General features: G+C 42.1%; 1 protein-coding gene across 1 annotated transcript in view; it reads left to right on the plus strand.

Moving 5' to 3' along the window:
* The window catches only part of LOC109872797 (forkhead box protein O1-A), a 100894-nt gene extending 80868 nt beyond the window's left edge, over positions 1–20026 (plus strand). Inside the window, exons 2-4 of the mRNA XM_020464133.2 lie at positions 3992–4183; positions 12734–14154; positions 14308–20026. Coding sequence (XP_020319722.1) covers positions 3992–4183; positions 12734–14134 — 1593 coding nt within the window. The 3' untranslated portion in view covers positions 14135–14154; positions 14308–20026. The remainder of the gene's footprint in view (positions 1–3991; positions 4184–12733; positions 14155–14307) is intronic.
* The last annotated feature ends 2144 nt before the right edge of the window (positions 20027–22170 follow it).

Below are 22170 nucleotides of genomic sequence, written 5' to 3' on the forward strand. Positions count from 1 at the left end.
ATTCATAAGGTACAGTAAAGCTAAGAGGAGATTATGATCTGTGCTTTTTTTGTGTTTGGGTGTAAGGGAAGGTTTAAGGCATGGTATTTGACTTGTTAGACCCTGAATCTCCATTCTATCCATTTGTCCTCAAGTCACCTCAACTAGCCATCCCTTCATAGACAGAAAGAGCTGCTTCTTATAAATCAAATCCAAATCAAATCAAATCTAATTTTATTTGTCACATACACATGGTTAGCAGATGTTAATGCGAGTGTAGCGAAATGCTTGTGCTTCTAGTTCCGACAATGCAGTAATAACCAACAAGTAATCTAACTAACAATTCCGAAACGACTACCTTATAGACACAAGTGTAAGGGGATAAAGAATATGTACATAAAGATATATGAGTGAGTGATGGTACAGAGCGGCATAGGCAAGATACAGTAGATAGTATTGAGTGCAGTATATACATATGAGATGAGTATGTAAACAAAGTGGCATAGTTAAAGTGGCTAGTGATACATGTATTACATAAAGATGCCGTAGATGATATAGAGTACAGTATATACATATACATATGTGATGAATAATGTAGAGTATGTAAACATTATATTAGGTAGCATTGTTTAAAGTAGCTAGTGATATATTTTACATCATTTCCCATCAATTCCCATTATTAAAGTGGCTGGAGTTGAGTCAGTGTGTTGGCAGCAGCCACTCAATGTTAATGGTGGCTGTTTAACAGTCTGATGGCCTTGAGATAGAAGCTGTTTTTCAGTCTCTCGGTCCCAGCTTTGATGCACCTGTACTGACCTTGCCTTCTGGATGATAGCGGGGTGAACAGGCAGTGGCTCGGGTGGTTGTTGTCCTTAATGATCTTTATGTCCTTCCTGTGACATCGGGTGGTGTAGGTGTCCTGGAGGGCAGGTAGTTTGCCCCCGGTGATGCGTTGTGCAGACCTCACTACCCTCTGGAGAGCCTTATATTACCTTCTACCACCTCTGAAGGTGATGTAGTAGTTATAGAATAGAAACTATACTGAGAAAGACAAATCAGTGCTCTTTAACACAGGAAGACTCAATATATACAGAGCAAATTCTCCAGGGTAAAAAAACAACAACTGAATTAACACAGATTGTTAAATTAACACTGAAAGTGTTGAGTCTGTGGACCCACATAGACACCAGAACAGTGTTAATTTAACACACTGCTTAGTGTAAAGACTAATTCAAATATTTCCCAGAGTGCCTTGCCTTTTGGTAGTGGCATTCATCCGTTTTTGGTCCTATGGAATTCACCAAGTAAGATCCTAAGCAAATATGTTATCATTAAAAAAAAAATATTTAACACAATACTATCCATATTTCATTAGGACTTATTTTGAGGGCCTAGTTTTATCCTAATACAGGTACCTGAAACTCATACACATTACTTCAGCCCATCATTATCATATTTCCCAGCATGCTCTATTGCAGGTAGATTTTTTTGAATTGTTTGTTTCAATATCTATGTTTGTGCATTGATTGATAGATGAATCTTATAATACACAAAAAGAAATCTAAACTAATCCAATCAGTTTTTTGTAGCTGTTACTGAAATGTTTGTTCCTGTTTAAATGCCTTAGGTAGTCTCCGCACAACATTCCTAACCCTAAATTACAGATGAATAAAAATTCCAGCTGTTGGATATCCTAAATGCGTCCACGTGATTCCCAGCCGAAACAGTTCGGTAGAATTTGCATATATTTTGATTAAATTTTTTTTTTTTTTTTTCAATCAATCAATCATAATCACTAGTTATAACTACACATGGTTGATGATATTACTAGTTTATCTAGCGTGTCCTGCGTAATAATCGATGCGGTGCGCATTCGGGAAAAAGGACTGTCGTTGCTCCAACGTGTACCTAACCATAAACATCAATGCCTTTCTTAAAATCAATACACAGAAGTATATATTTTTAAACCTGCATATTTAGCTAAAAGAAATCCAGGTTAGCAGGCAATATTAACCAGGTGAAATTGTGTCGCTTCTCTTGTGTTCATTACACGCATAGTCAGGGTAAATGCAACAGTTTGGGCAGCCTGACTCATTGCAAACTAATTTGCCAGAATTTTACGTAATTATGACATAACATTGAAGGTTGTGCAATGTAACAGGAATATTTAGACTGATGGATGCCACCCGTTAGATAAAATATGGAACGGTTCCGTATTTCACTGAAAGAATAAACGTCTTGTTTTCGAGATAGGTCATTAATATGGTCGAATCCAGAAACTAAGGCTCGTATTTCTGTGTGTTATTAATTTATAATTAAGTCTATGGTTTGATAGAGCAGTCTGACTGAGCAGTGGTAGGCACCAGCTGGCTCGTAAGCATTCATTCAAACAGCACTTTCGTTGCCAGCAGCTCTTCGCAATGCTTCAAGCATTGCGCTGTTTATAACTTCAAGCCTATCAACTCCCGAGATTAGGCTGGTGTAACCGATGTGAAATGGCTAGCTAGTTAGCAGGTTGCGCGCTAATAGCGTTTCAAATGTCACTCGCTCTAAGACTTGGAGTAGTTGTTCCCCTTGCTCTGCATGGGTAACACTGCTTCGAGGGTGGCTTTTGTCGATGTGTTCCTGGTTTGAGCCCAGGTAGCGGCGAGGAGAGGGATGGAAGCTATACTGTTACACTGGCAATACTAAAGTGCCTATAAGAACATCCAATAGTCAAAGGTATATGAAATACAAATCGTATAGAGAGAAATAGTCCTATAATTCCTATAATAACTACAACCTAAAACTTCTTACCTGGGAATATTGAAGACTCATGTTAAAAGGAACCACCAGCTTTCATATGTTCTCATGTTCTAAGCAAGGAACTTAAACTTTAGCTTTCGTACATGGCACATATTGCACTTTTACTTTCTCCTCAAACACTTTGTTTTTGCATTATTTAAACCAAATTGAACATGTTTCATTATTTATTTGAGGCTAAATAAATTTTATTGATGTATTATATTAAGTTAAAATAAGTGTTCATTCAGTATTGTAGTAATTGTCATTATTACAAATAAAATTGTTTAAATAATATATAATAATTGGGACCGTTTTTTTTGGTCCTCCAATAATCGGTATCGGCTTTTTTTTGGACCTCTAATAATCGGTATCGGCGTTGAAAAATCATAATCGGTCGACCTCTAGTTCACAGACTCAACACTTTCAGTTTTGATTTAACACTCAGTGTTAATTATTATTTTAACAAATTTAACACTGGAGAATTTGTTGTGTTAACAGTATGTTTGTGTGCAGGAGGCCAAATATTTACAGAAATGTTTGAATGATACCACCACATCCTGATCCTTCTGCCCACATGCCCCTCTCTCCCCCTCTCTCCTTCCCTCCCCCACCAGAGAGGGGGCCCTGCCAACAGCGGTCTTGTCTGGGAGTGAGTGGAAAAAGCTGGCTAGTCAAAATATCATTAGGGAGGGTGTGTGTGTGTGTGTGTGTGTGTGTGTGTGTGTGTGTGTGTGTGTGTGTGTGTGTGTGTGTGTGTGTGTGTGTGTGTGTGTGTGTGTGTGTGTGTGTGTGTGTGTGTGTGTGTGTGTGTCTGTCTGGTCTGTTTATTTTGATTTCACTCTGCACCTCCTCCTCGTATGACAAAACTCACAGATGAGTTTTCCCCTTCAAGCCCAATAGGTAATGTCTCCTCTTTGTAACTCCTATTGAGCAGCTGGGGCTGTGGTGTTTCTGGTTGAAGTGCTCCCTCAAACACACACTGACACATCACACCGTCAACTGTCTTATGGGGGAGATTAGGTCAGGTAGATATGGATTCTGTAATGGAAGAATACTTTTGAGGAAAACAAATTTGCACCATCATTGGGGAATCAGAGATCATACATTATTTGAGCAACTCCTTTAAGCAATTTACAGTATATCCTAAAACGTTTAAAGACACAGAAAGCCTGAATGGTGTTATTTGCAAATGTCTATTAGGATGTTAAATCAAAACTCTCTCCTCCAGAACTCCATCCGCCACAACCTGTCCCTCCACAGTCGTTTTGTTCGTGTGCAGAATGAGGGGACAGGGAAGAGCTCCTGGTGGATGCTGAACCCCGAGGGAGGGAAGAGCGGGAAGTCCCCCCGACGTAGAGCTGCCTCCATGGACAACAACAGCAAGTTCACCAAGAGCAGAGGACGGGCTGCAAAGAAGAAGGTAGGAAGGAGTAGAATGGAGATGGTTTATTATTAGCCTCATTTTTAGAACCTCTACAGTGTTTGTTTGTCAATATGGAAGAGTGAATAACATAGACCACACCAAAAACAAAATGCTGGGTTGTATGGATAACCCAACTGCTGGGTTGCAGGCATTGGGTCACTTAGATGGGTCGTTTTCTTTAAAAAGAGCAAGGTTGGGTTATTGATGCTGGGTTATTGAGATATGACCCAGCGGGTCAGATCAGTAGATTGGAGGCGTGGCTTAGTAAGGGTGTGGCTTTCAGATAGTTATTTTTGGCTACATGTGAGAGTTAACGTCATTCCGGTTCATCTCTACTGTTGTATTGTTATCACATGTTAAGCTTGAACACTGACGGTTTTGTAGCTTTAATGAGGCGTACACAACTGTATGAGTTCCTTGAAGCCTATGCATATTCAAATGTTGGCATATTTAGAACTTTAATTTAATTCAACCTTTATTTTTATTGATTTCATTTCACCTTTATTTAACCAGGCAAGTCAAACACAACCAGGCAAGTCAAACACAACCAGGCAAGTCAAACACAACCAGGCAAGTCAAACACAACCAGGCAAGTCAAACACAACCAGGCAAGTCAAACACAACCAGGCAAGTCAAACACAACCAGGCAAGTCAAACACAACCAGGCAAGTCAAACACAACCAGGCAAGTCAAACACAACCAGGCAAGTCAAACACAACCAGGCAAGTCAAACACAACCAGGCAAGTCAAACACAACCAGGCAAGTCAAACACAACCAGGCAAGTCAAACACAACCAGGCAAGTCAAACACAACCAGGCAAGTCAAACACAACCAGGCAAGTCAAACACAACCAGGCAAGTCAAACACAACCAGGCAAGTCAAACACAACCAGGCAAGTCAAACACAACCAGGCAAGTCAAACACAACCAGGCAAGTCAAACACAACCAGGCAAGTCAAACACAACCAGGCAAGTCAAACACAACCAGGCAAGTCAAACACAACCAGGCAAGTCAAACACAACCAGGCAAGTCAAACACAACCAGGCAAGTCAAACACAACCAGGCAAGTCAAACACAACCAGGCAAGTCAAACACAACCAGGCAAGTCAAACACAACCAGGCAAGTCAAACACAACCAGGCAAGTCAAACACAACCAGGCAAGTCAAACACAACCAGGCAAGTCAAACACAACCAGGCAAGTCAAACACAACCAGGCAAGTCAAACACAACCAGGCAAGTCAAACACAACCAGGCAAGTCAAACACAACCAGGCAAGTCAAACACAACCAGGCAAGTCAAACACAACCAGGCAAGTCAAACACAACCAGGCAAGTCAAACACAACCAGGCAAGTCAAACACAACCAGGCAAGTCAAACACAACCAGGCAAGTCAAACACAACCAGGCAAGTCAAACACAACCAGGCAAGTCAAACACAACCAGGCAAGTCAAACACAACCAGGCAAGTCAAACACAACCAGGCAAGTCAAACACAACCAGGCAAGTCAAACACAACCAGGCAAGTCAAACACAACCAGGCAAGTCAAACACAACCAGGCAAGTCAAACACAACCAGGCAAGTCAAACACAACCAGGCAAGTCAAACACAACCAGGCAAGTCAAACACAACCCAACCAGGCAGTTCAAACACAACCAGGCAAGTCAAACACAACCAGGCAAGTCAAACACAACCAGGCAAGTCAAACACAACCAGGCAAGTCAAACACAACCAGGCAAGTCAAACACAACCAGGCAAGTCAAACACAACCAGGCAAGTCAAACACAACCAGGCAAGTCAACACAACCAGGCAAGTCAAACACAACCAGGCAAGTCAAACACAACCAGGCAAGTCAAACACAACCAGGCAAGTCAAACACAACCAGGCAAGTCAAACACAACCAGGCAAGTCAAACACAACCAGGCAAGTCAAACACAACCAGGCCAAGTCAAAACACAACCAGGCAAGTCAAACACAACCAGGCAAGTCAAACACAACCAGGCAAGTCAAACACAACCAGGCAAGTCAAACACAACCAGGCAAGTCAAACACAACCAGGCAAGTCAAACACAACCAGGCAAGTCAAGAATAAATTGTTATTTACAGTGATGGCCTGGCAAGAGACAAAAGGCCTGGGATAAAAAAAACTAAAGGAACAAACAATCTAAGACAAAACGGACAACACAGACAGAAGACACTGGCAACAGCACAAATACAGCAGTAAACAAACAGTGTGTGTGCGTGCGTGTGTGTGTGCGTACGCGTGCAGGCATGTGTGTGGTGTGTGTGAAGTAAAACAACATGCTTCTTTATGTAAGGCAATGCAAACAACTGACATCAGGTGACAACTAGGAAAAACTAAATTTCTCAACAACCTGTTAATCTATTTATCCTTTGAAGTCCTCCCACGACACTAGGTCCTGGAGTTTTAGGCTGGCTTGGATGGAATTCCAAGACTGAGGGCTGAGTAATGAAAGGACCTTATTCCATGCTCGGCTCTAAATTTTCGGGACTCTTAGCATGAAACAAGGTTGAGAGCTGAGGTTGTATGTGTTTTCATTTTGAGCTAGAAGAGAGGATATCTGTAGATAAAATGGCAGTTTTCCTAAAATGGCCTTGTAAATAAGAATGTACCAGAGTTTGAGCCTGCATGTTGCTAGTGATGTCCACCTGACAGCACTGTAGCGATCACAATGGTGAGTAAGACACCCCTGACTGATGACAAAAACAAAGTACTGCATGATACACAGAGTCAAGAGCCTTCAGTGTAGAGTGTGAGGCTTGCACATAAATAGTGTCACCATAGTCCAACACACAGAGAGAGAAGTGCAACGAATCAACCATTTTCTAGCGGAAAAAAACAAGCTTTGTGCCAGTAATAAAAACCAATACAGCTTGAGTTTCCTAACAAGGTTCTCTAGATGGGTGGTGAAGCTCAACTTCTCATCCACCCAAACTCACAGATATTTGTGAGTTTAGACTTGCAATATAGAATGTCCTTCCAAGGTAGTAATTACAGTGGGGCAAAAAAGTATTTAGTCAGCCACCAATTGTGCAAGTTCTCCCACTTAAAAAGATGAGAGAGGCCTGTAATTTTCATCATAGGTACAATTCAACTATGACAGACAAAATGAGAGAGAAAAAAATCCTGAAAATCACATTGTAGGATTTTTAACAAATTTATTTGCAAATTAGGGTGGAAAATGAGTATTTGGTCACCTACAAACAAGCAAGATTTCTGGCTCTCGCAGACCTGTAACTTATTCTTTAAGAGGCTCCTCTGTCCTCCACTTGTTACCTGTATTAATGGCACCTGTTTGAACTTGTTATCAGTATAAAAGACACCTGTCCACAACCTCAAACAGTCCCACTCCAAACTCCACTATGGCCAAGACCAAAGAGCTGTCAAAGGACACCAGAAACAAAATTGCAGGCCTGCACCAGGCTGGGAAGACTGAATCTGCAATAGGTAAGCAGCTTGGTTTGAAGAAATCAACTGTGGGAGCAATTATTAGGAAATGGAAGACATACAAGACCACTGATAATCTCCCTCGATCTGGGGCTCCACGCAAGATCTCACCCCGTGGGGTCAAAATGATCACAAGAACGGTGAGCAAAAATCCCAGAACCACATGGGGGACCTAGTGAATGACCTGCAGAGAGCTGGGACCAAAGTAACAAAGCCTACCATCAGTAACACACTATGCCGCCAGGGACTCAAATCCTGCAGTGCCAGAGGTGTCCCCCTGCTTAAACCAGTACATGTCCAGGCCCGTCTGAAGTTTGCTAGAGAGCATTTGGATGATCCAGAAGAAGATTGGGAGAATGTCATATGGTCAGATGAAACCAAAATATAACTTTTTGGTAAAAACTCAACTCGTCGTGTTTGGAGGACAAAGAATGCTGAGGTGCATCCAAAGAACACCATACCTACTGTGAAGAATGGGGGTGGAAACATCATGCTTTGGGGCTGGACGACTGATCCGTGTAAAGGAAAGAATGAATGGGGCCATGTATCGTGAGATTTTGAGTGAAAACCTCCTTCCATCAGCAAGGGCATTGAAGATGAAACATGACTGGGTCTTTCAGCATGACAATGATCCCAAACACACCGCCTGGGCAATGAAGGAGTGGCTTCGTAAGAAGCATTTCAAGGTCCTGGAGTGGCCTAGCCAGTCTCCAGATCTCAACCCCATAGAAAATCTTTGGAGGGAGTTGAAAGTCCGTGTTGCCCAGCAACAGCCCCAAAACATCACTGCTCTAGAGGAGATCTGCATGGAGGAATGGGCCAAAATACCAGCAACAGTGTGTGAAAACATTGTGAAGACTTACAGAAAACGTTTGACCTCTGTTATATACCCTTTGTTGGCAATGACAAAGTATTGAGATATACTTTTGTTATTGACCAAATACTTATTTTCCACCATAATTTGCAAATAAATTCATTAAAAATCCTACAATGTGATTTTCTGGATTTTTTCCCCCTCATTTTGTCTGTCATAGTTGAAGTGTACCTATGATGACAATTACAGGCCTCTCATCTTTTTAAGTGGGAGAATTTGCACAATTGGTGGCTGACTAAATACTTTTTTGCCCCACTGTACATGGTTTTCAGAGTGTTTAGTGTTGGAAAATACCATGTATTTTATATACACAGTACCAGTCAAAAGTTTGGACACATCTACTCATTCAAGGGGTTTTCTTTATTTTTATTACGTTCTACATTGTAGAATAATAGTGAAGACATCGAAAATATGAAATAACACATATGGAATCATGTAGTAACCAAAAAAGTGTTGAACAAATCAACATTTATTTTATATTTGAGATTCTTCAAAGTAGCCACCCTTTGCATTGATGACAACTTTGCACAATCTTGGAATTCTCTCAACCAGCTTCATGAGGTAGTCACTTGGAATGCATTTCAATTAACAGGCGTGCCTTGTTAAAAGTTAATTTGTGGAATTTATTTCCTTCTTAATGCGTTTGAGCCAATCAGTTGTGTTGTGACAAGGTAGGGATGGTATACAGAAGATGGCCTTATTTGGTGAAAGACCAAGTCCCATGGCAAGAACATGGCAAGAAAAGCTAAAATTAGCATAGAGAAACGATTACTTTAAGACATGAAGGTCAATCATTTTGCAAAATTTCAAGAACTTTCAAAGTTTCTTCAAGTGCAGTCGCAAAAACTATCAAGCGCTATGACAAAACTGTCTCGGCAGGGTAGCCTAGTGGTTAGAGCGTTGGACTAGTAACCGGAAGGTTGCAAGTTCAAACCCCCGAGCTGACAAGGTACAAATCTGTCGTTCTGCCCCTGAACAGGCAGTTAACCTACTGTTCCTAGGCTGTCATTGAAAATAAGAATTTGTTCTTAACTGACTTGCCTGGTTAAACAAAGGTAAAATTAAAAATAAAAAAAAGTTTAAAAATCATGAGGACCGCCAAAGGAAAGGAAGACCCAGAGTTACTTCTTCTGCAGAGGATAAATTAATTAGAGTTACCAGCATCAGAAATTGCAGCCCAAATAAGTGATTCACGGAGTTAAAGTTAACAGACACATCTCAACATCAACTGTTCAGAGGAGACTCCGTGAATCAGGCCTTGATGGTCAAATTGCTGCAAAGAAACCCCAACTAAAGGAAACCAATAATAAGAAGAGACTTGCTTGGTCCAAGAAACACAAGCAATGGACATTAGACTGGTGGAAATCTGTCTTAAATTTCAGATTTTTGTTTCCAACCGCTGTGTCTTTGTGAGACACAGAGTGGGTGAACGGATGATCTCGGCATGTGTGGTTCCCATGTGAACCATGGAGGAGGAGGTGTGATAGTGTGGGTGTGCTTTGCTGGTGACACTGTCTTTGATTTATTTAGAATTCAAGGCACACTTAACCAACATGGACATCACAGCATTCTGAAGCGATACGCCATCCCATCTGGTTTGCGCTTAGTGGGACTATCATTTGTTTTTCTACAGGACAATGACTCAACACACCTCCAGGCTGTGTAAGGGCTATTTGACCAAGAAGGAGAGTGATGGAGGGCTGCATCAGATGACCTGGCCTCCACAATCACCTGACCTCAACCCAGTTGAGATGTTTTGGGATGAGTTGGACTGCAGAGTGAAGGAAAAGTAGCCAACAAGTGCTCAGCATATGTGGGAACTCCTTCAAGACTGTTGGAAAAGCATTCCAGGGGAAGCTGGTTGAGAGAATGCCAAGAGAGTACAAAGCTGTCATCGAGGCAAAGGGTGGCTACTTTGAATAATCTCAAATATATATATATATATATATTTTGTGTTACTACATGATTCCATATGTTATTTCATAGTTTTGATGTCTTCACTATTCTACAATGTAAAAAATAGTAAAAATAAAGAAAAACCCTTGAATGAGTAGGTTTGTCCAAACTTTTGACTGGTACTGTATATATTTTTTTACAATTATTATTGTTATATATTTTTTTTTTTTGTACTTTTACTGCTTTTACTCACCAATTGGTAGTTATAATCTTGTCCCATCGCTGCAACTACCCTACGAACTCTGGAGAGGCGAAGGTCGAGAGCCATGCATCCTCCAAAACAGGACCCTGCCAACCCGCGCTGCTTCTTGATACACTGCTCGCATAACCCGGAATCCGGCAGCACCAATGTGTCGGAGGAAACACCGTCCTGCTGGCAACCAAAGTCAGCTTGCTGTACCCAGTTCTCCACAACGAGTCGCTAGAGCGCGATGGGACAAGGATATTACGGCCAGCCAAACCCACCAATAGTCCGGGCAACATTGAGCCAATTGTCTCATGGGTCTCTCGAGGCTGTAGTGACGACTCAAGCGCTGCAATGCAGTGCCTTAGACCACTGCGCCACTTGGGACATGCATTTTACTTTAGAGGAATTCAGAACTTGCTTAAAATCGTACAGATTCTGTTGAATGATGTTAAAAGCTGTTTGAGCTTTTTGAAAAGTCAAGCTGCTGCCAATTGAATAGAGCACAGTGTCATCCACATACAAAATGTGCATCAGCTGTCTCAATATGTCTCCCAATGTTGTTGATCTATATTAAAAACAACAGGGTATCTAAAGGTGATCCTTGAGGCACATCCGATCACAACTCTATGGTGTCCGACTTACAATCATCTGCTTAACACACTGGGTTCGATTTGACAGGTAGTTCACGAACCACTCCAGAGCATGACACAGTAATCCCAATACACTTCCATTTCTGCACCAGGACAGTATGGTCCACAGTTTCAAATGTCTTCAACAGGTCTATGAATACAGATACACAATGCTGCTTCCTATCCATGACACAGTGAACATCATTCAGAACCTTCAATGTTTCTATGACAGTGTTGTGGCTAGACCTGAAATCCTGGAGGTAGGCCTTAAGCATGGTCCCCAAAAGCTTGTCTTTTATGTATATACCGACACCAGCACCCTTAGATTTACAATATGTAAATACTGATGCTATTAATATTATATTAGAATATGCCATGTGCAAACATATTTCATGAAAATACCAACTTAAAATGATGAACACAAATTACATTAACTTAGGTGGTGAAAATAACTATCTGAAAGCCACTACCCTAATAAGACACACCTCCTGAAAATAACCAATGGATTACATTACAAAATACCCTTCTGGATCAACCCAGCATCAAAGTGAATATAACCCAATTGATGGTTAAATGAACCCATGTTTTGGTCATCTCAACAACCCAACATGGGTTCCATGACGGACTGACCAGGTGAATCCAGGTGAAAGCTATGATCCCTTATTGATGTCACATGTTAAATCAATTTCAATCAGTGTAGATGAAGGGAAGGAGACAGGTTAAAGAAGGATTTTTAAGCCTTGAGACATAGATGGAGGGGGGGGGGGGTTGCAACTCAATATTAGGAAGGTGTTCCTAATGTTTGGTATACTCAGTGTAGGTTAATCTGTTGAATTTATTTTATTTTACCAGGTAAGTTGACTGAGAACACATTCTCATTTACAGCAACAACCTGGGGAATAGTTACAGGGGAGAGGAGGGGGATGAATGAGCCAATTGTAAGCTGGGGATGATTAGGTGGCCATGATGGTTTGAGGGCCAGATTGGGAATTTAGCCAGGACACCAGGGTTAACACCCCTACTCTTACGATAAGTGCCGTGTGATCTTTAATGACCGCAGAGAGTCAGGACACCCATTTAACGTCCCATCCAAAAGACGGCACCCTACAAAGAGCAGTGTCCCCAATCACTGCCCTGGGGTATTGGAATATGTTTTAGACCAGAGGAAAGAGTGCCTCCTACTGGCCCTCCAACACCACATCCAGCAGCATCTGGTCTCCCATCCAGGGACCAGCCAGGACCAACCCTGCTTAGCTTCAGAAGCAAGCCAGCAGTGGGATGCAGGGTGGTATGCTGCTGAATCTGAAGGTGCTGGAACTAAAGCATTCTCTACCTAATGTGCTGAGTTTTTCTTTTAGCCTTGTGTCAGGGGCCTGTCCACCCGCGTACCTTTGTCTACCTGAGCTCACCTCTGTGATTCTCCTCTCGCCAGGTGGCTCTCCAGGTGGATGGGGGTGCAGACAGCCCGGGAGGCTTCCAGTACTCCAAGTGGCTCGGCAGCCCCAACTCCCATAGCCACAGCAACGACGACTTCGAGGCCTGGACTACCTTCCGGACGCGCACCAGCTCCGACGCCTCCACCCTCTCTGGCCGTCGTTCTCCCTTCTTGGAACAGGAGGTCGACCTATCAGAGGCCGACATCCACATGGGCTACCCCGGAGGGGTGGGGCCTAAGATGACCTCCATGACCACCCTGCCTAGCCTATCAGAGGTGGGCCTGGTCGACTCCATGGGTGGTCATCACCACGGTCACCACGGAACAGAGAACGTGATGGATAGCCTCCTTGACAACCTCAACCTGCTGTCCCCCAAGAATCAAACCCAGCTGGGGGTAGGCGGTGGTCCTGGGTCTGGGCCTGACTCCTCCCGGTCCTCTCCCTCCTCCAAGCTTCAGAACAGCCCTTATAGCTCCCCTTCCATGACCCCTCACCCCCAGCCCCAACAGCAGGACTATAGGAAGTGCCACTACGGCCAGGCCGGGCCAGGGATGAATAGCCCACATCTCTCTCCCATCCCCATGCAGACGCTGCAAGAGAGCAAGTCGCCAGGGTCCTTCGCACCCTTCCTGAGCCATTACAACTGCCCTGCTGGGCTACTCAAGGAGCTGTTGACCTCTGACGTAGCCGACCCTTGTTGTGGTGGGGAGGCCATGCCCTCCATGGAGACTGTAGTGTCCCAGTCTGGGAGAGGAAGAGGAGGGCGGATGCTTCCCAACTACAGCAGCCAGGTGCAGGTAGGGGGGCACGGGGGGGTGAAGATAATGAGTCCCCCACCTCAGCAACACCCACAGCACCCTCAGTTACATCCTCACCCTCACCCGCGGCCCCTCCACAGCCAGGGCCCTCCCCCCTCTGGGCCCTCCATGAACAGCTGTGGCCTGATTCCCCTGACCAGCCTGAACCACGCCGGGGGCCCAGCCCGTCTTGCTAGCCTCAGGACACACATCCACCAGCTACAGCAGCAGCCACGTGGTGGTGGTCACCCAGCCTCAGGCCACCAAAACCACAGTCCCCACCACAGCGGAGCTCCTCCACCCAGCTACGGCAGCAGTGCTAATGGTTATGTGAGGCCAGGTCCAGGCCACGGCCACAGCTCTGGTCATCCCCAGGCTCACCATCACCACCAATATCACAACCATCATCAGGAGAGGCTGCCTAGTGATCTAGACGACATGTCCATAGAGAGGTTCGAGTGTGACATGGAGTCTGTTCTTCATGACACGCTGATGGATGGAGACTCGCTGGACTTCAACTTTGACCCCATGGTAACCTCTCAGGGGTTCAGTCAGGGGGTTGGGGTGAAGACCACCACACACAGCTGGGTGTCTGGCTAGGACACACACCTCTCAGACAGGTGAGTGTATAGAGATACAGTATAATTTGACAGTGTAAATATAATATAGTATTCTGTGGGTGAGTGTCTCAAACCATGTGTGGTAAATGTTTTGAAAACCTGAAACCCATGGATAATGCAGTTATTAATGGTTTTACATGCGTGGTTTTTCAGATTTTTCACCTTTCGACACTGGCCTTCGTTAAGAGAATGGAAAGGTCTAAGGAAACCATTGCCCCTCTCCACAGCACTATCATCAGCCCGTCCCAATTCTCTCACTATCCATTGCAGATCTGTAAGGTGGAAGAAATAATGCATTTTGCGAAGATCGAAGGGTAAGGGCCAAGGGGAAGGGCTTAGAGAGTGAATCGGGGCTGGCTGAGACTGTGCTTGTTTGGAGGGAACGTCTCGCCTGAAGTTGGCTTTGTAAATACAGCAGCGCCCGACTCGGCACAATGTCATTCACTTCAACAGAACCTGGAAGAAGCTGGAGCCTAATTTACAAAAAGCTTTGTTTTGTTGTGAAATATATTTTGTTTTTATTGTGTTATTATCGTTTTTGGGCTCTCACATGATGTTTTTGGGCTCTCACATGATGTTTTTGGGCTCTCACATGATGTTTATGGGCTCTCACATGATGTTTTTGGGCTCTCACATTATGTTTTTGGGCTCTCACATGATGTTTTTGGGCTCTCACATGATGTTTTTGGGCTCTCACATGATGTTTTTGCAAGTGTATTTCTTTTTTATGTTCAGTGTCAAAATCACACAAGATCAGGGCTAGTTTTAGCTCTTCAAAAACAACTGGAATGGAGTCTGTTCTACTCTACATTCAAGTGGGGTCAGTCCCGCCCTTCAGGGTGCTTTTCAACAAGGTTGTCAAAAAGCATTTGGCATATTATGTATGAATAAAATATTAGGGATGTAAAATATGCTAAAATACTTCAAACATATGTAATGTATACTGTGTGTATATTTGTGAAAAGGAATATTCTTACATTTGTATTATTCTTACACCTTTCTCTGTGTGCATTTAAAATTCCCTTTTCATTGCCTCTCATTACCTTTCAAATGACCAATATGCTATGTTGAACCATCTACCCAGGAACCAGGCCAGCATAGGGATAACAAAGTCACAGTGATAGGACAAATCAGACTAGTTCAGTGATAATATATATATATGTATTTTAGTGACAGGACAAATCAGAGAAGTGCAGCAAGTGGTTACTCATCTAACACCTCAGGCTATTCTTTCCTCAGCTGTTCATCACTCTTCCCTTCTCTTGCCCTTCACGTCTCTTTCGAGTTACGATTCCTAATTCCATCTACTTTTCTCTAATCATCATCTATCTGATTGTGACGATCACACTCTCCCTGGCCTTCATTCAGCTCGCATCCCTGACTCCCTTTTCTCACTCCCACCATTTCCCTCCCACTCTCCTACCCTTTTCTAACTCACCTCTCTTTGTGCCTTATTACTCTCAATTCCTCTCTTCATCTCTCGCTCTCGCCCCCTCTTCCTCTCCTTCTCTGTCTGTGGGTGTGAGGGCGCTGTATGCATTAGGAGGGCAGTGATAATTTGAGAGGCTGATAATGGACTCTAGTTTATCTCACATAACAGTGCTCAACAGCAGAACACAGGATTTGAGCTTTTTTCCTCCCTAGCAACCCTCCCTCTCTTCCTCCTTTTTTTTTGTCACACACCAAAACGTGTAACCTAAATAACCTGATGTTTTAGAGTCAGTGTGCTGATTCACTGCACCTTTTATAATCTCAGATTTATGTAAGTAAGTTTTGGAAAGTCAAGGCTTTATTTGTTACTAGACTTTGCATTGTAGTTTATAATAATTCCCTGAGTGACCTGTGAGAATCTGTGTAGTGCTGGAGTAACCTGGTAGAGTCTGCACCTATAGGTTGCCATTTGGGACTTAACCTAAATCAGCTGTCTCAAACTCCAGGCACGGGATCTACTGTATATCAGCCCCACAAGATGCTTTCTTGTTTGTTCCCCAGATTAATATCTCATTTGAGTTTGAGGTCTAAATGGATTCCCCTCTTTACCAGCCTCTCCCCCACTTGGCTGTTTACTAAACATGTTTAATTAATGCAATTTAAGATGAGTTAACGCACACTCACACACTCATACCTCAACTTATTTTACCTCTCACCGTTCTGTCACAGTACATGGGGATTGGGTATGTAAAATATGATCCATACCTTTTTTCTTGATATACAGTATGGATGGACATGTTATTGATGTTACGATGGACCATTCACAAACCTTACCAGCTATATGTGTACTGAGTGATATAATATATTTCTTCTTTCACTTTTTGTTGATTCCATTTTCTTCTCTCAAAACAATACCCCTTACCTACTTTCAGCATGTGACCTCACTGTAAATAATAAGAAATTAATATGTAGATTATTTGAAATTAATGAAACATTTAAGATAGGGTATGCAGTACCTACACAGACCCTATTGTGAGAGACTGCCTGCATCCCAAATGGTACCGTATTCCCTATATAGTGCACATGGGGTTCTGTTCAAAAGTAGTACACTACATAGGGAATATGGTGCCATTTGGGACCGACACACTATGTTAGTTCCAGTTTTCAGATCATCATTCTTGAGAAAATTATATCGTATAAAATCTTTTTATTATTATTATTATCTTAACTTTTTGTAACTATTTGATTTGATTTAGATACTCAACAAAAAAATGAAGTATTCAGCTAATAGATTATGCAATGATTTAAGTGCTCTTTTTGTTTTTGGAAACTGACATTGTTACTTAGCTGCTGTTTGTATAAAAAAACGAATAAGTGAAAGTAGACATTTTGAAATTGACTTCGTAAACAACATATACACAAACGATAACGTGAATAAAAGTCGGACCAATTTACGTTTACAATGTTGCACTTCTAAAGTTTTGTAGTTGCTGAAGTGTTTTGTATAATTAGTTTTGACTGTAAAGATTTGACAGAAAACTGCTTATCCTCAAACATAAACAAGTGTTTGGGCCTGTTACATTTCTTAATTTATGTATGGAAAGTCAAATGTATTTTGATATTTGTCTGAGATTTGCCATAAAAGTACAATGAGATTTGTTTATGAATTACAAATGATCTACAGTGGGGTCCGGAATTATTGGATCTCTTAATAAAGATATGTTTCTTTGAATAAAGTATGCTCAATAAAGTATGCTCCAATTTTGTTTTTATGGATGAGGTATTTTCTGCATATGCATTGTTCTTTCGAAGGCCAAACACAATGCTCGTGTGGGTGGCCAAAGAGCTCTATTTTCGTGCCATATGACCATAGCACCGGTTCCAATCCAAGTACCAATGCCGTTTAGCAAACTCCAGGCGGTGCTATGGTCAGATGACATGAGAATAGAGCTCTTTGGCCACACACACCATTGGTGGGTTTGGCCTTTGAAAGAACAGTGCAAATGCAGAAAATACATTGACTCTACTGTAAAATATAGTGATGGATCTTTGACGTTATCAGACTATTTTCCTTCCACTGGTCCAGTGGCCCTTGTTAAGGTCAACGGCATCAGAAATTTACCAAGTACCAGGACAAAAACCTTGTTGCCTCTCCTAGGAAGCTGAAATGTCTTTGCAAGTGGATCATCTAGCAAGACAATAACACCAAGCACACAGCAAAATCCACAAAGAAATGGTTAATTGGACACAAAATGTATATTTTTGCAATGGCCATCTCAGTCTCTGGACTTGAGAACCCAATTGAAAACCTGTAGTTTGAATTGAAGAGGGCAGTCCATAAGCACAGACAAATGATATCAAGGATCTGGAAAGATTTTGTATGGCGGAATGTCCTTCCCAATTTGTTCACCAATCTCATTATATATCTTTTTTTTTAAGGCTCAGTGTCATTATACTTGCAAGGGGAGGGTGCTGGACTATTGAAAGCATGGGATCCAATCATTTTGACCCCTTTCCTTTACATAACATTTTTTATTATACACTATAGCTCAGCATTTGTACTATTTATTTTATACAGTCTTTTTTGTGCATCTTTATCAAGGGATCCAATAATTCCGGACCCCAGAATATATATTGTAAAATAGCTCTTGTTTGTTTGAAGAATAGAGAGTTGACATTCTGAGTTCTGATTGGAAACTGTATCTATAATTGTTAACTGCTTATATGATTATACAGTGCATTCGGAAAGTATTCAGACCACTTGACTTTTTCCACATTTTGTTACGTTACAGCCTTATTCTAAAATGGATTAAATTACTTTTTTTCTTCATCAATCTACACCCCATAATGACAAAGAAAAAACGGGTTTTTAGAAATTGTTGCAAATGTATTACAAATAAAAACAGAAATACCTTATTTACATCTGTATTCAGACCCTTTGCTATGAAACTCAAAATTGAGCTCAGGTGCATCCTGTTTCCATTGGCCATCTTTGAGATGTTTCTACAACTTAATTGGTGTCCACCTGTGGTAAATTCAATTGATTGGACATGATTTGGAAAGGCACACACCTGTCTATGTCAGGTCCCACAGTTGACAGTGCATGTCAGATCTAAAAGCCAAGCCATGATGTCGAAGGAATTGTCCGTAGGGCTCCAAGACAGCATTGTGTCGAGGCACAGATCTGCAGAAGGGTACCAAAACATTTCTGCAGCATTGAAGGACGCCAAGAACACAGTGGCCTCCATCATTCTTAAATGGAAGAAGTTTGGAACCACCAACTCTTCCTAGAGCTGGCCGCCCGCCCAAACTGAGCAATCAGGGGAGGAGGGCCTTGGTCAGGGAGGTGACCAAGAACCCGATGGTCACTCTGACAGAGCTCCAGAGTTCCTCTGTGGAGATGGGAGAGCCTTCCAGAAGGACAACCATCTCTGCAGCACTCCACCAATCAGGCCTTCATGGTAGCATGGCCAGACGGAAGCCACTTCTCAGTAAAAGGCACATGACAGCCCACTTGGAGTTTGTTAAAAGGCACCTAAAGGACTCTCAGACCATGAATAACAAAATTCTCTGGTCTGAAGAAACCTGGATTGAACTCTTTGGCCTGAATGCCAAGTGTCATGTCTGGAGGAAACCTAGCACCATCCCTAAGGTGAAGCATGGTGGTGGCAGCATCATGCTGTGGGGATGTTTTTCTTCGGCAGGGACTGGGAGACTAGTCAGGATCGAGGGAAAGATGAACGGAGCAAAGCTTGTAGCGTCATACCCAAGAAGACTCTGTAATTGCTGCCAAATGTGCTTCAACCAAATTCTGAGTAAAGGGTCTGAATACTTATGTAAATATGATATTTACATATAAAAAAATCTGTTTTTGCTTTGTAGTTATGGGGTATTGTGTATAGATTGATGAGGGGGGAAATAACTATTTAATCCATTTTAGAATAAGGCTGTAACGTAACAAAATGTGGAAAAAGTTTAGGGGTCTGAATACTTTCCGAAAGCACTGTATTTTGACACAGGCAAATCTTAAAGTCAATGGTTATTGTGCAATGTTGATGCTGATCTTAAAATCAATGTTGATGAGTTAGTGTTGACTGTAGTTGTTTCTGGTGAGTGTTCATTACATTTAAATTGTTATTGGTTCATGTTTATCCTGACTTGTATGTAAATGTTGCCTGCTATTCTTTTGCCTTGGTGTTAAAAAAAACATACAACCACCCTCCCCTTTAATAAGTAGTCATATCTTAAAGGGGAGAAGTGACAACTCAGACCAGCCAGCTACACCATGGTGCTTTCTTGGAACCTCGAGGAGCAAGTGCCTGACACTATTCTATCTGCGCCATATTTACAAAAAAAATGCAACAAGTAAGATTTTGTGAAAAAAATCTTTTTGCAGATGTTGGTTGAAGCCGTATGTATATATAAATGATCTCACTGAAAATATTTGTGGCTGTCTATTCATTGTATAATTAATTGGTGGACACTCTCTCTTTGTAACCCCTATAGCAAGCTGCTTTTTCCTACTCACTGTACTTTGCACCTTTTCACCAGACACCCAACCCCTTCACATCCCTAATCTAGAGTACACTACATTCTTCTCCAGTTATTGGCACAATGTTATACACACATAATGTAGTTATAATGGTGCTAGATTCATTTAGATTCTACAGGCTCTTGTTGGAAATCCATGCAGAATGTGTTCTCAGATCTAAACCTCAGCAGACCTGAGTTCAAATACGATTTGAAATGTTTCGATCTTTCAAATACTTTGAGCGTTTGCTTTAGCCTGCCTGGAATGCAGACTAAAGATGGTTTTACACTTTTGGGACACTATAATTCTATTGATTCCATTTTGTCAGGCAAGCTCAATCAAACACAGCTAAAGTATTTGAAATGATTTCCAATAGTATTTGAAACCAGGTCTGCACTGCAGTGACCTTCTCATGACTCTCTTCAGTCTTGGGTTTAATCATCAGATCAGGATGTGGAGAGAAGATATTTAATTCCTCAGCCAAACTCAAACCCAAAGCCAAAGTAACACCCCAAATTGGACTATATGAAACGTTGATCAGCCCATATCAATCTCGGACCGTCTTCAACCTTTATAAAACTATTTCATATATCTTTAATATTACAGGAAACACCTGTGTGTGGTCCTCCTAGTGCCATTCACTCAGTAGGAAGAGCCTGCAAGTATAATGCGAAGGTATTCGGCCCCCTTGAACTTTGCGACCTTTTGCCACATTTCAGGCTTCAAACATAAAGATATAAAACTGTATTTTTTTGTGAAGAATCAACAACAAGTGGGACACAATCATGAAGTGGAACGACATTTATTGGATATTTCAAACTTTTTTAACAAATCAAAAACTGAAAAATTGGGCGTGCAAAATTATTCAGCCCCTTTACTTTCAGTGCAGCAAACTCTCTCCAGAAGTTCAGTGAGGATCTCTGAATGATCCAATGTTGACCTAAATGACTAATGATGATAAATACAATCCACCTGTGTGTAATCAAGTCTCCGTATAAATGCACCTGCACTGTGATAGTCTCAGAGGTCCGTTAAAAGCGCAGAGAGCATCATGAAGAACAAGGAACACACCAGGCAGGTCCGAGATACTGTTGTGAAGAAGTTTAAAGCCGGATTTGGATACAAAAAGATTTCCCAAGCTTTAAACATCCCAAGGAGCACTGTGCAAGCGATAATATTGAAATGGAAGGAGTATCAGACCACTGCAAATCTACCAAGACCTGGCCGTCCCTCTGAACTTTCAGCTCATACAAGGAGAAGACTGATCAGAGATGCAGCCAAGAGGCCCATGATCACTCTGGATGAACTGCAGAGATCTACAGCTGAGGTGGGAGACTCTGTCCATAGGACAACAATCAGTCGTATGTTGCACAAATCTGGCCTTTATGGAAGAGTGGTAAGAAGAAAGCCATTTCTTAAAGATATCCATAAAAAGTGTAGTTTAAAGTTTGCCACAAGCCACCTGGGAGACACACCAAGCATGTGGAAGAAGGTGCTCTGGTCAGATTAAACCAAAATTTAACTTTTTGGCAACAATGCAAAACGTTATGTTTGGGGTAAAAGCAACACAGCCCATCACCCTGAACACACCATCCCCACTGTCAAACATGGTGGTGGCAGCATCATGGTTTGGGCCTGCTTTTCTTCAGCAGGGACAGGGAAGATGGTTAAAATTGATGGGAAGATGGATGGAGCCAAATACAGGACCATTCTGGAAGAAAACCTGATGGAGTCTGCAAAAGACCTGAGACTTGGACGGAGATTTGTCTTCCAACAAGACAATGATCCAAAACATAAAGCAAAATTCCATCTACAATGGAATGGTTCAAAAATAAACATATCCAGGTGTTAGAATGGCCAAGTCAAAGTCCAGACCTGAATCCAATCGAGAATCTGTGGAAAGAACTGAAAACTGCTGTTCACAAATGCTCTCCATCCAACCTCACTGAGCTCGAGCTGTTTTGCAAGGAGGAATGGGAAAAAATGTCAGTCTCTCGATGTGCAAAACTGATAGAGACATACCCCAAGCGACTTACAGCTGTAATCGCAGCAAA

Source organism: Oncorhynchus kisutch, linkage group LG28 (assembly GCF_002021735.2).
Source record: "Oncorhynchus kisutch isolate 150728-3 linkage group LG28, Okis_V2, whole genome shotgun sequence".
Taxonomy (NCBI): domain Eukaryota; kingdom Metazoa; phylum Chordata; class Actinopteri; order Salmoniformes; family Salmonidae; genus Oncorhynchus; species Oncorhynchus kisutch.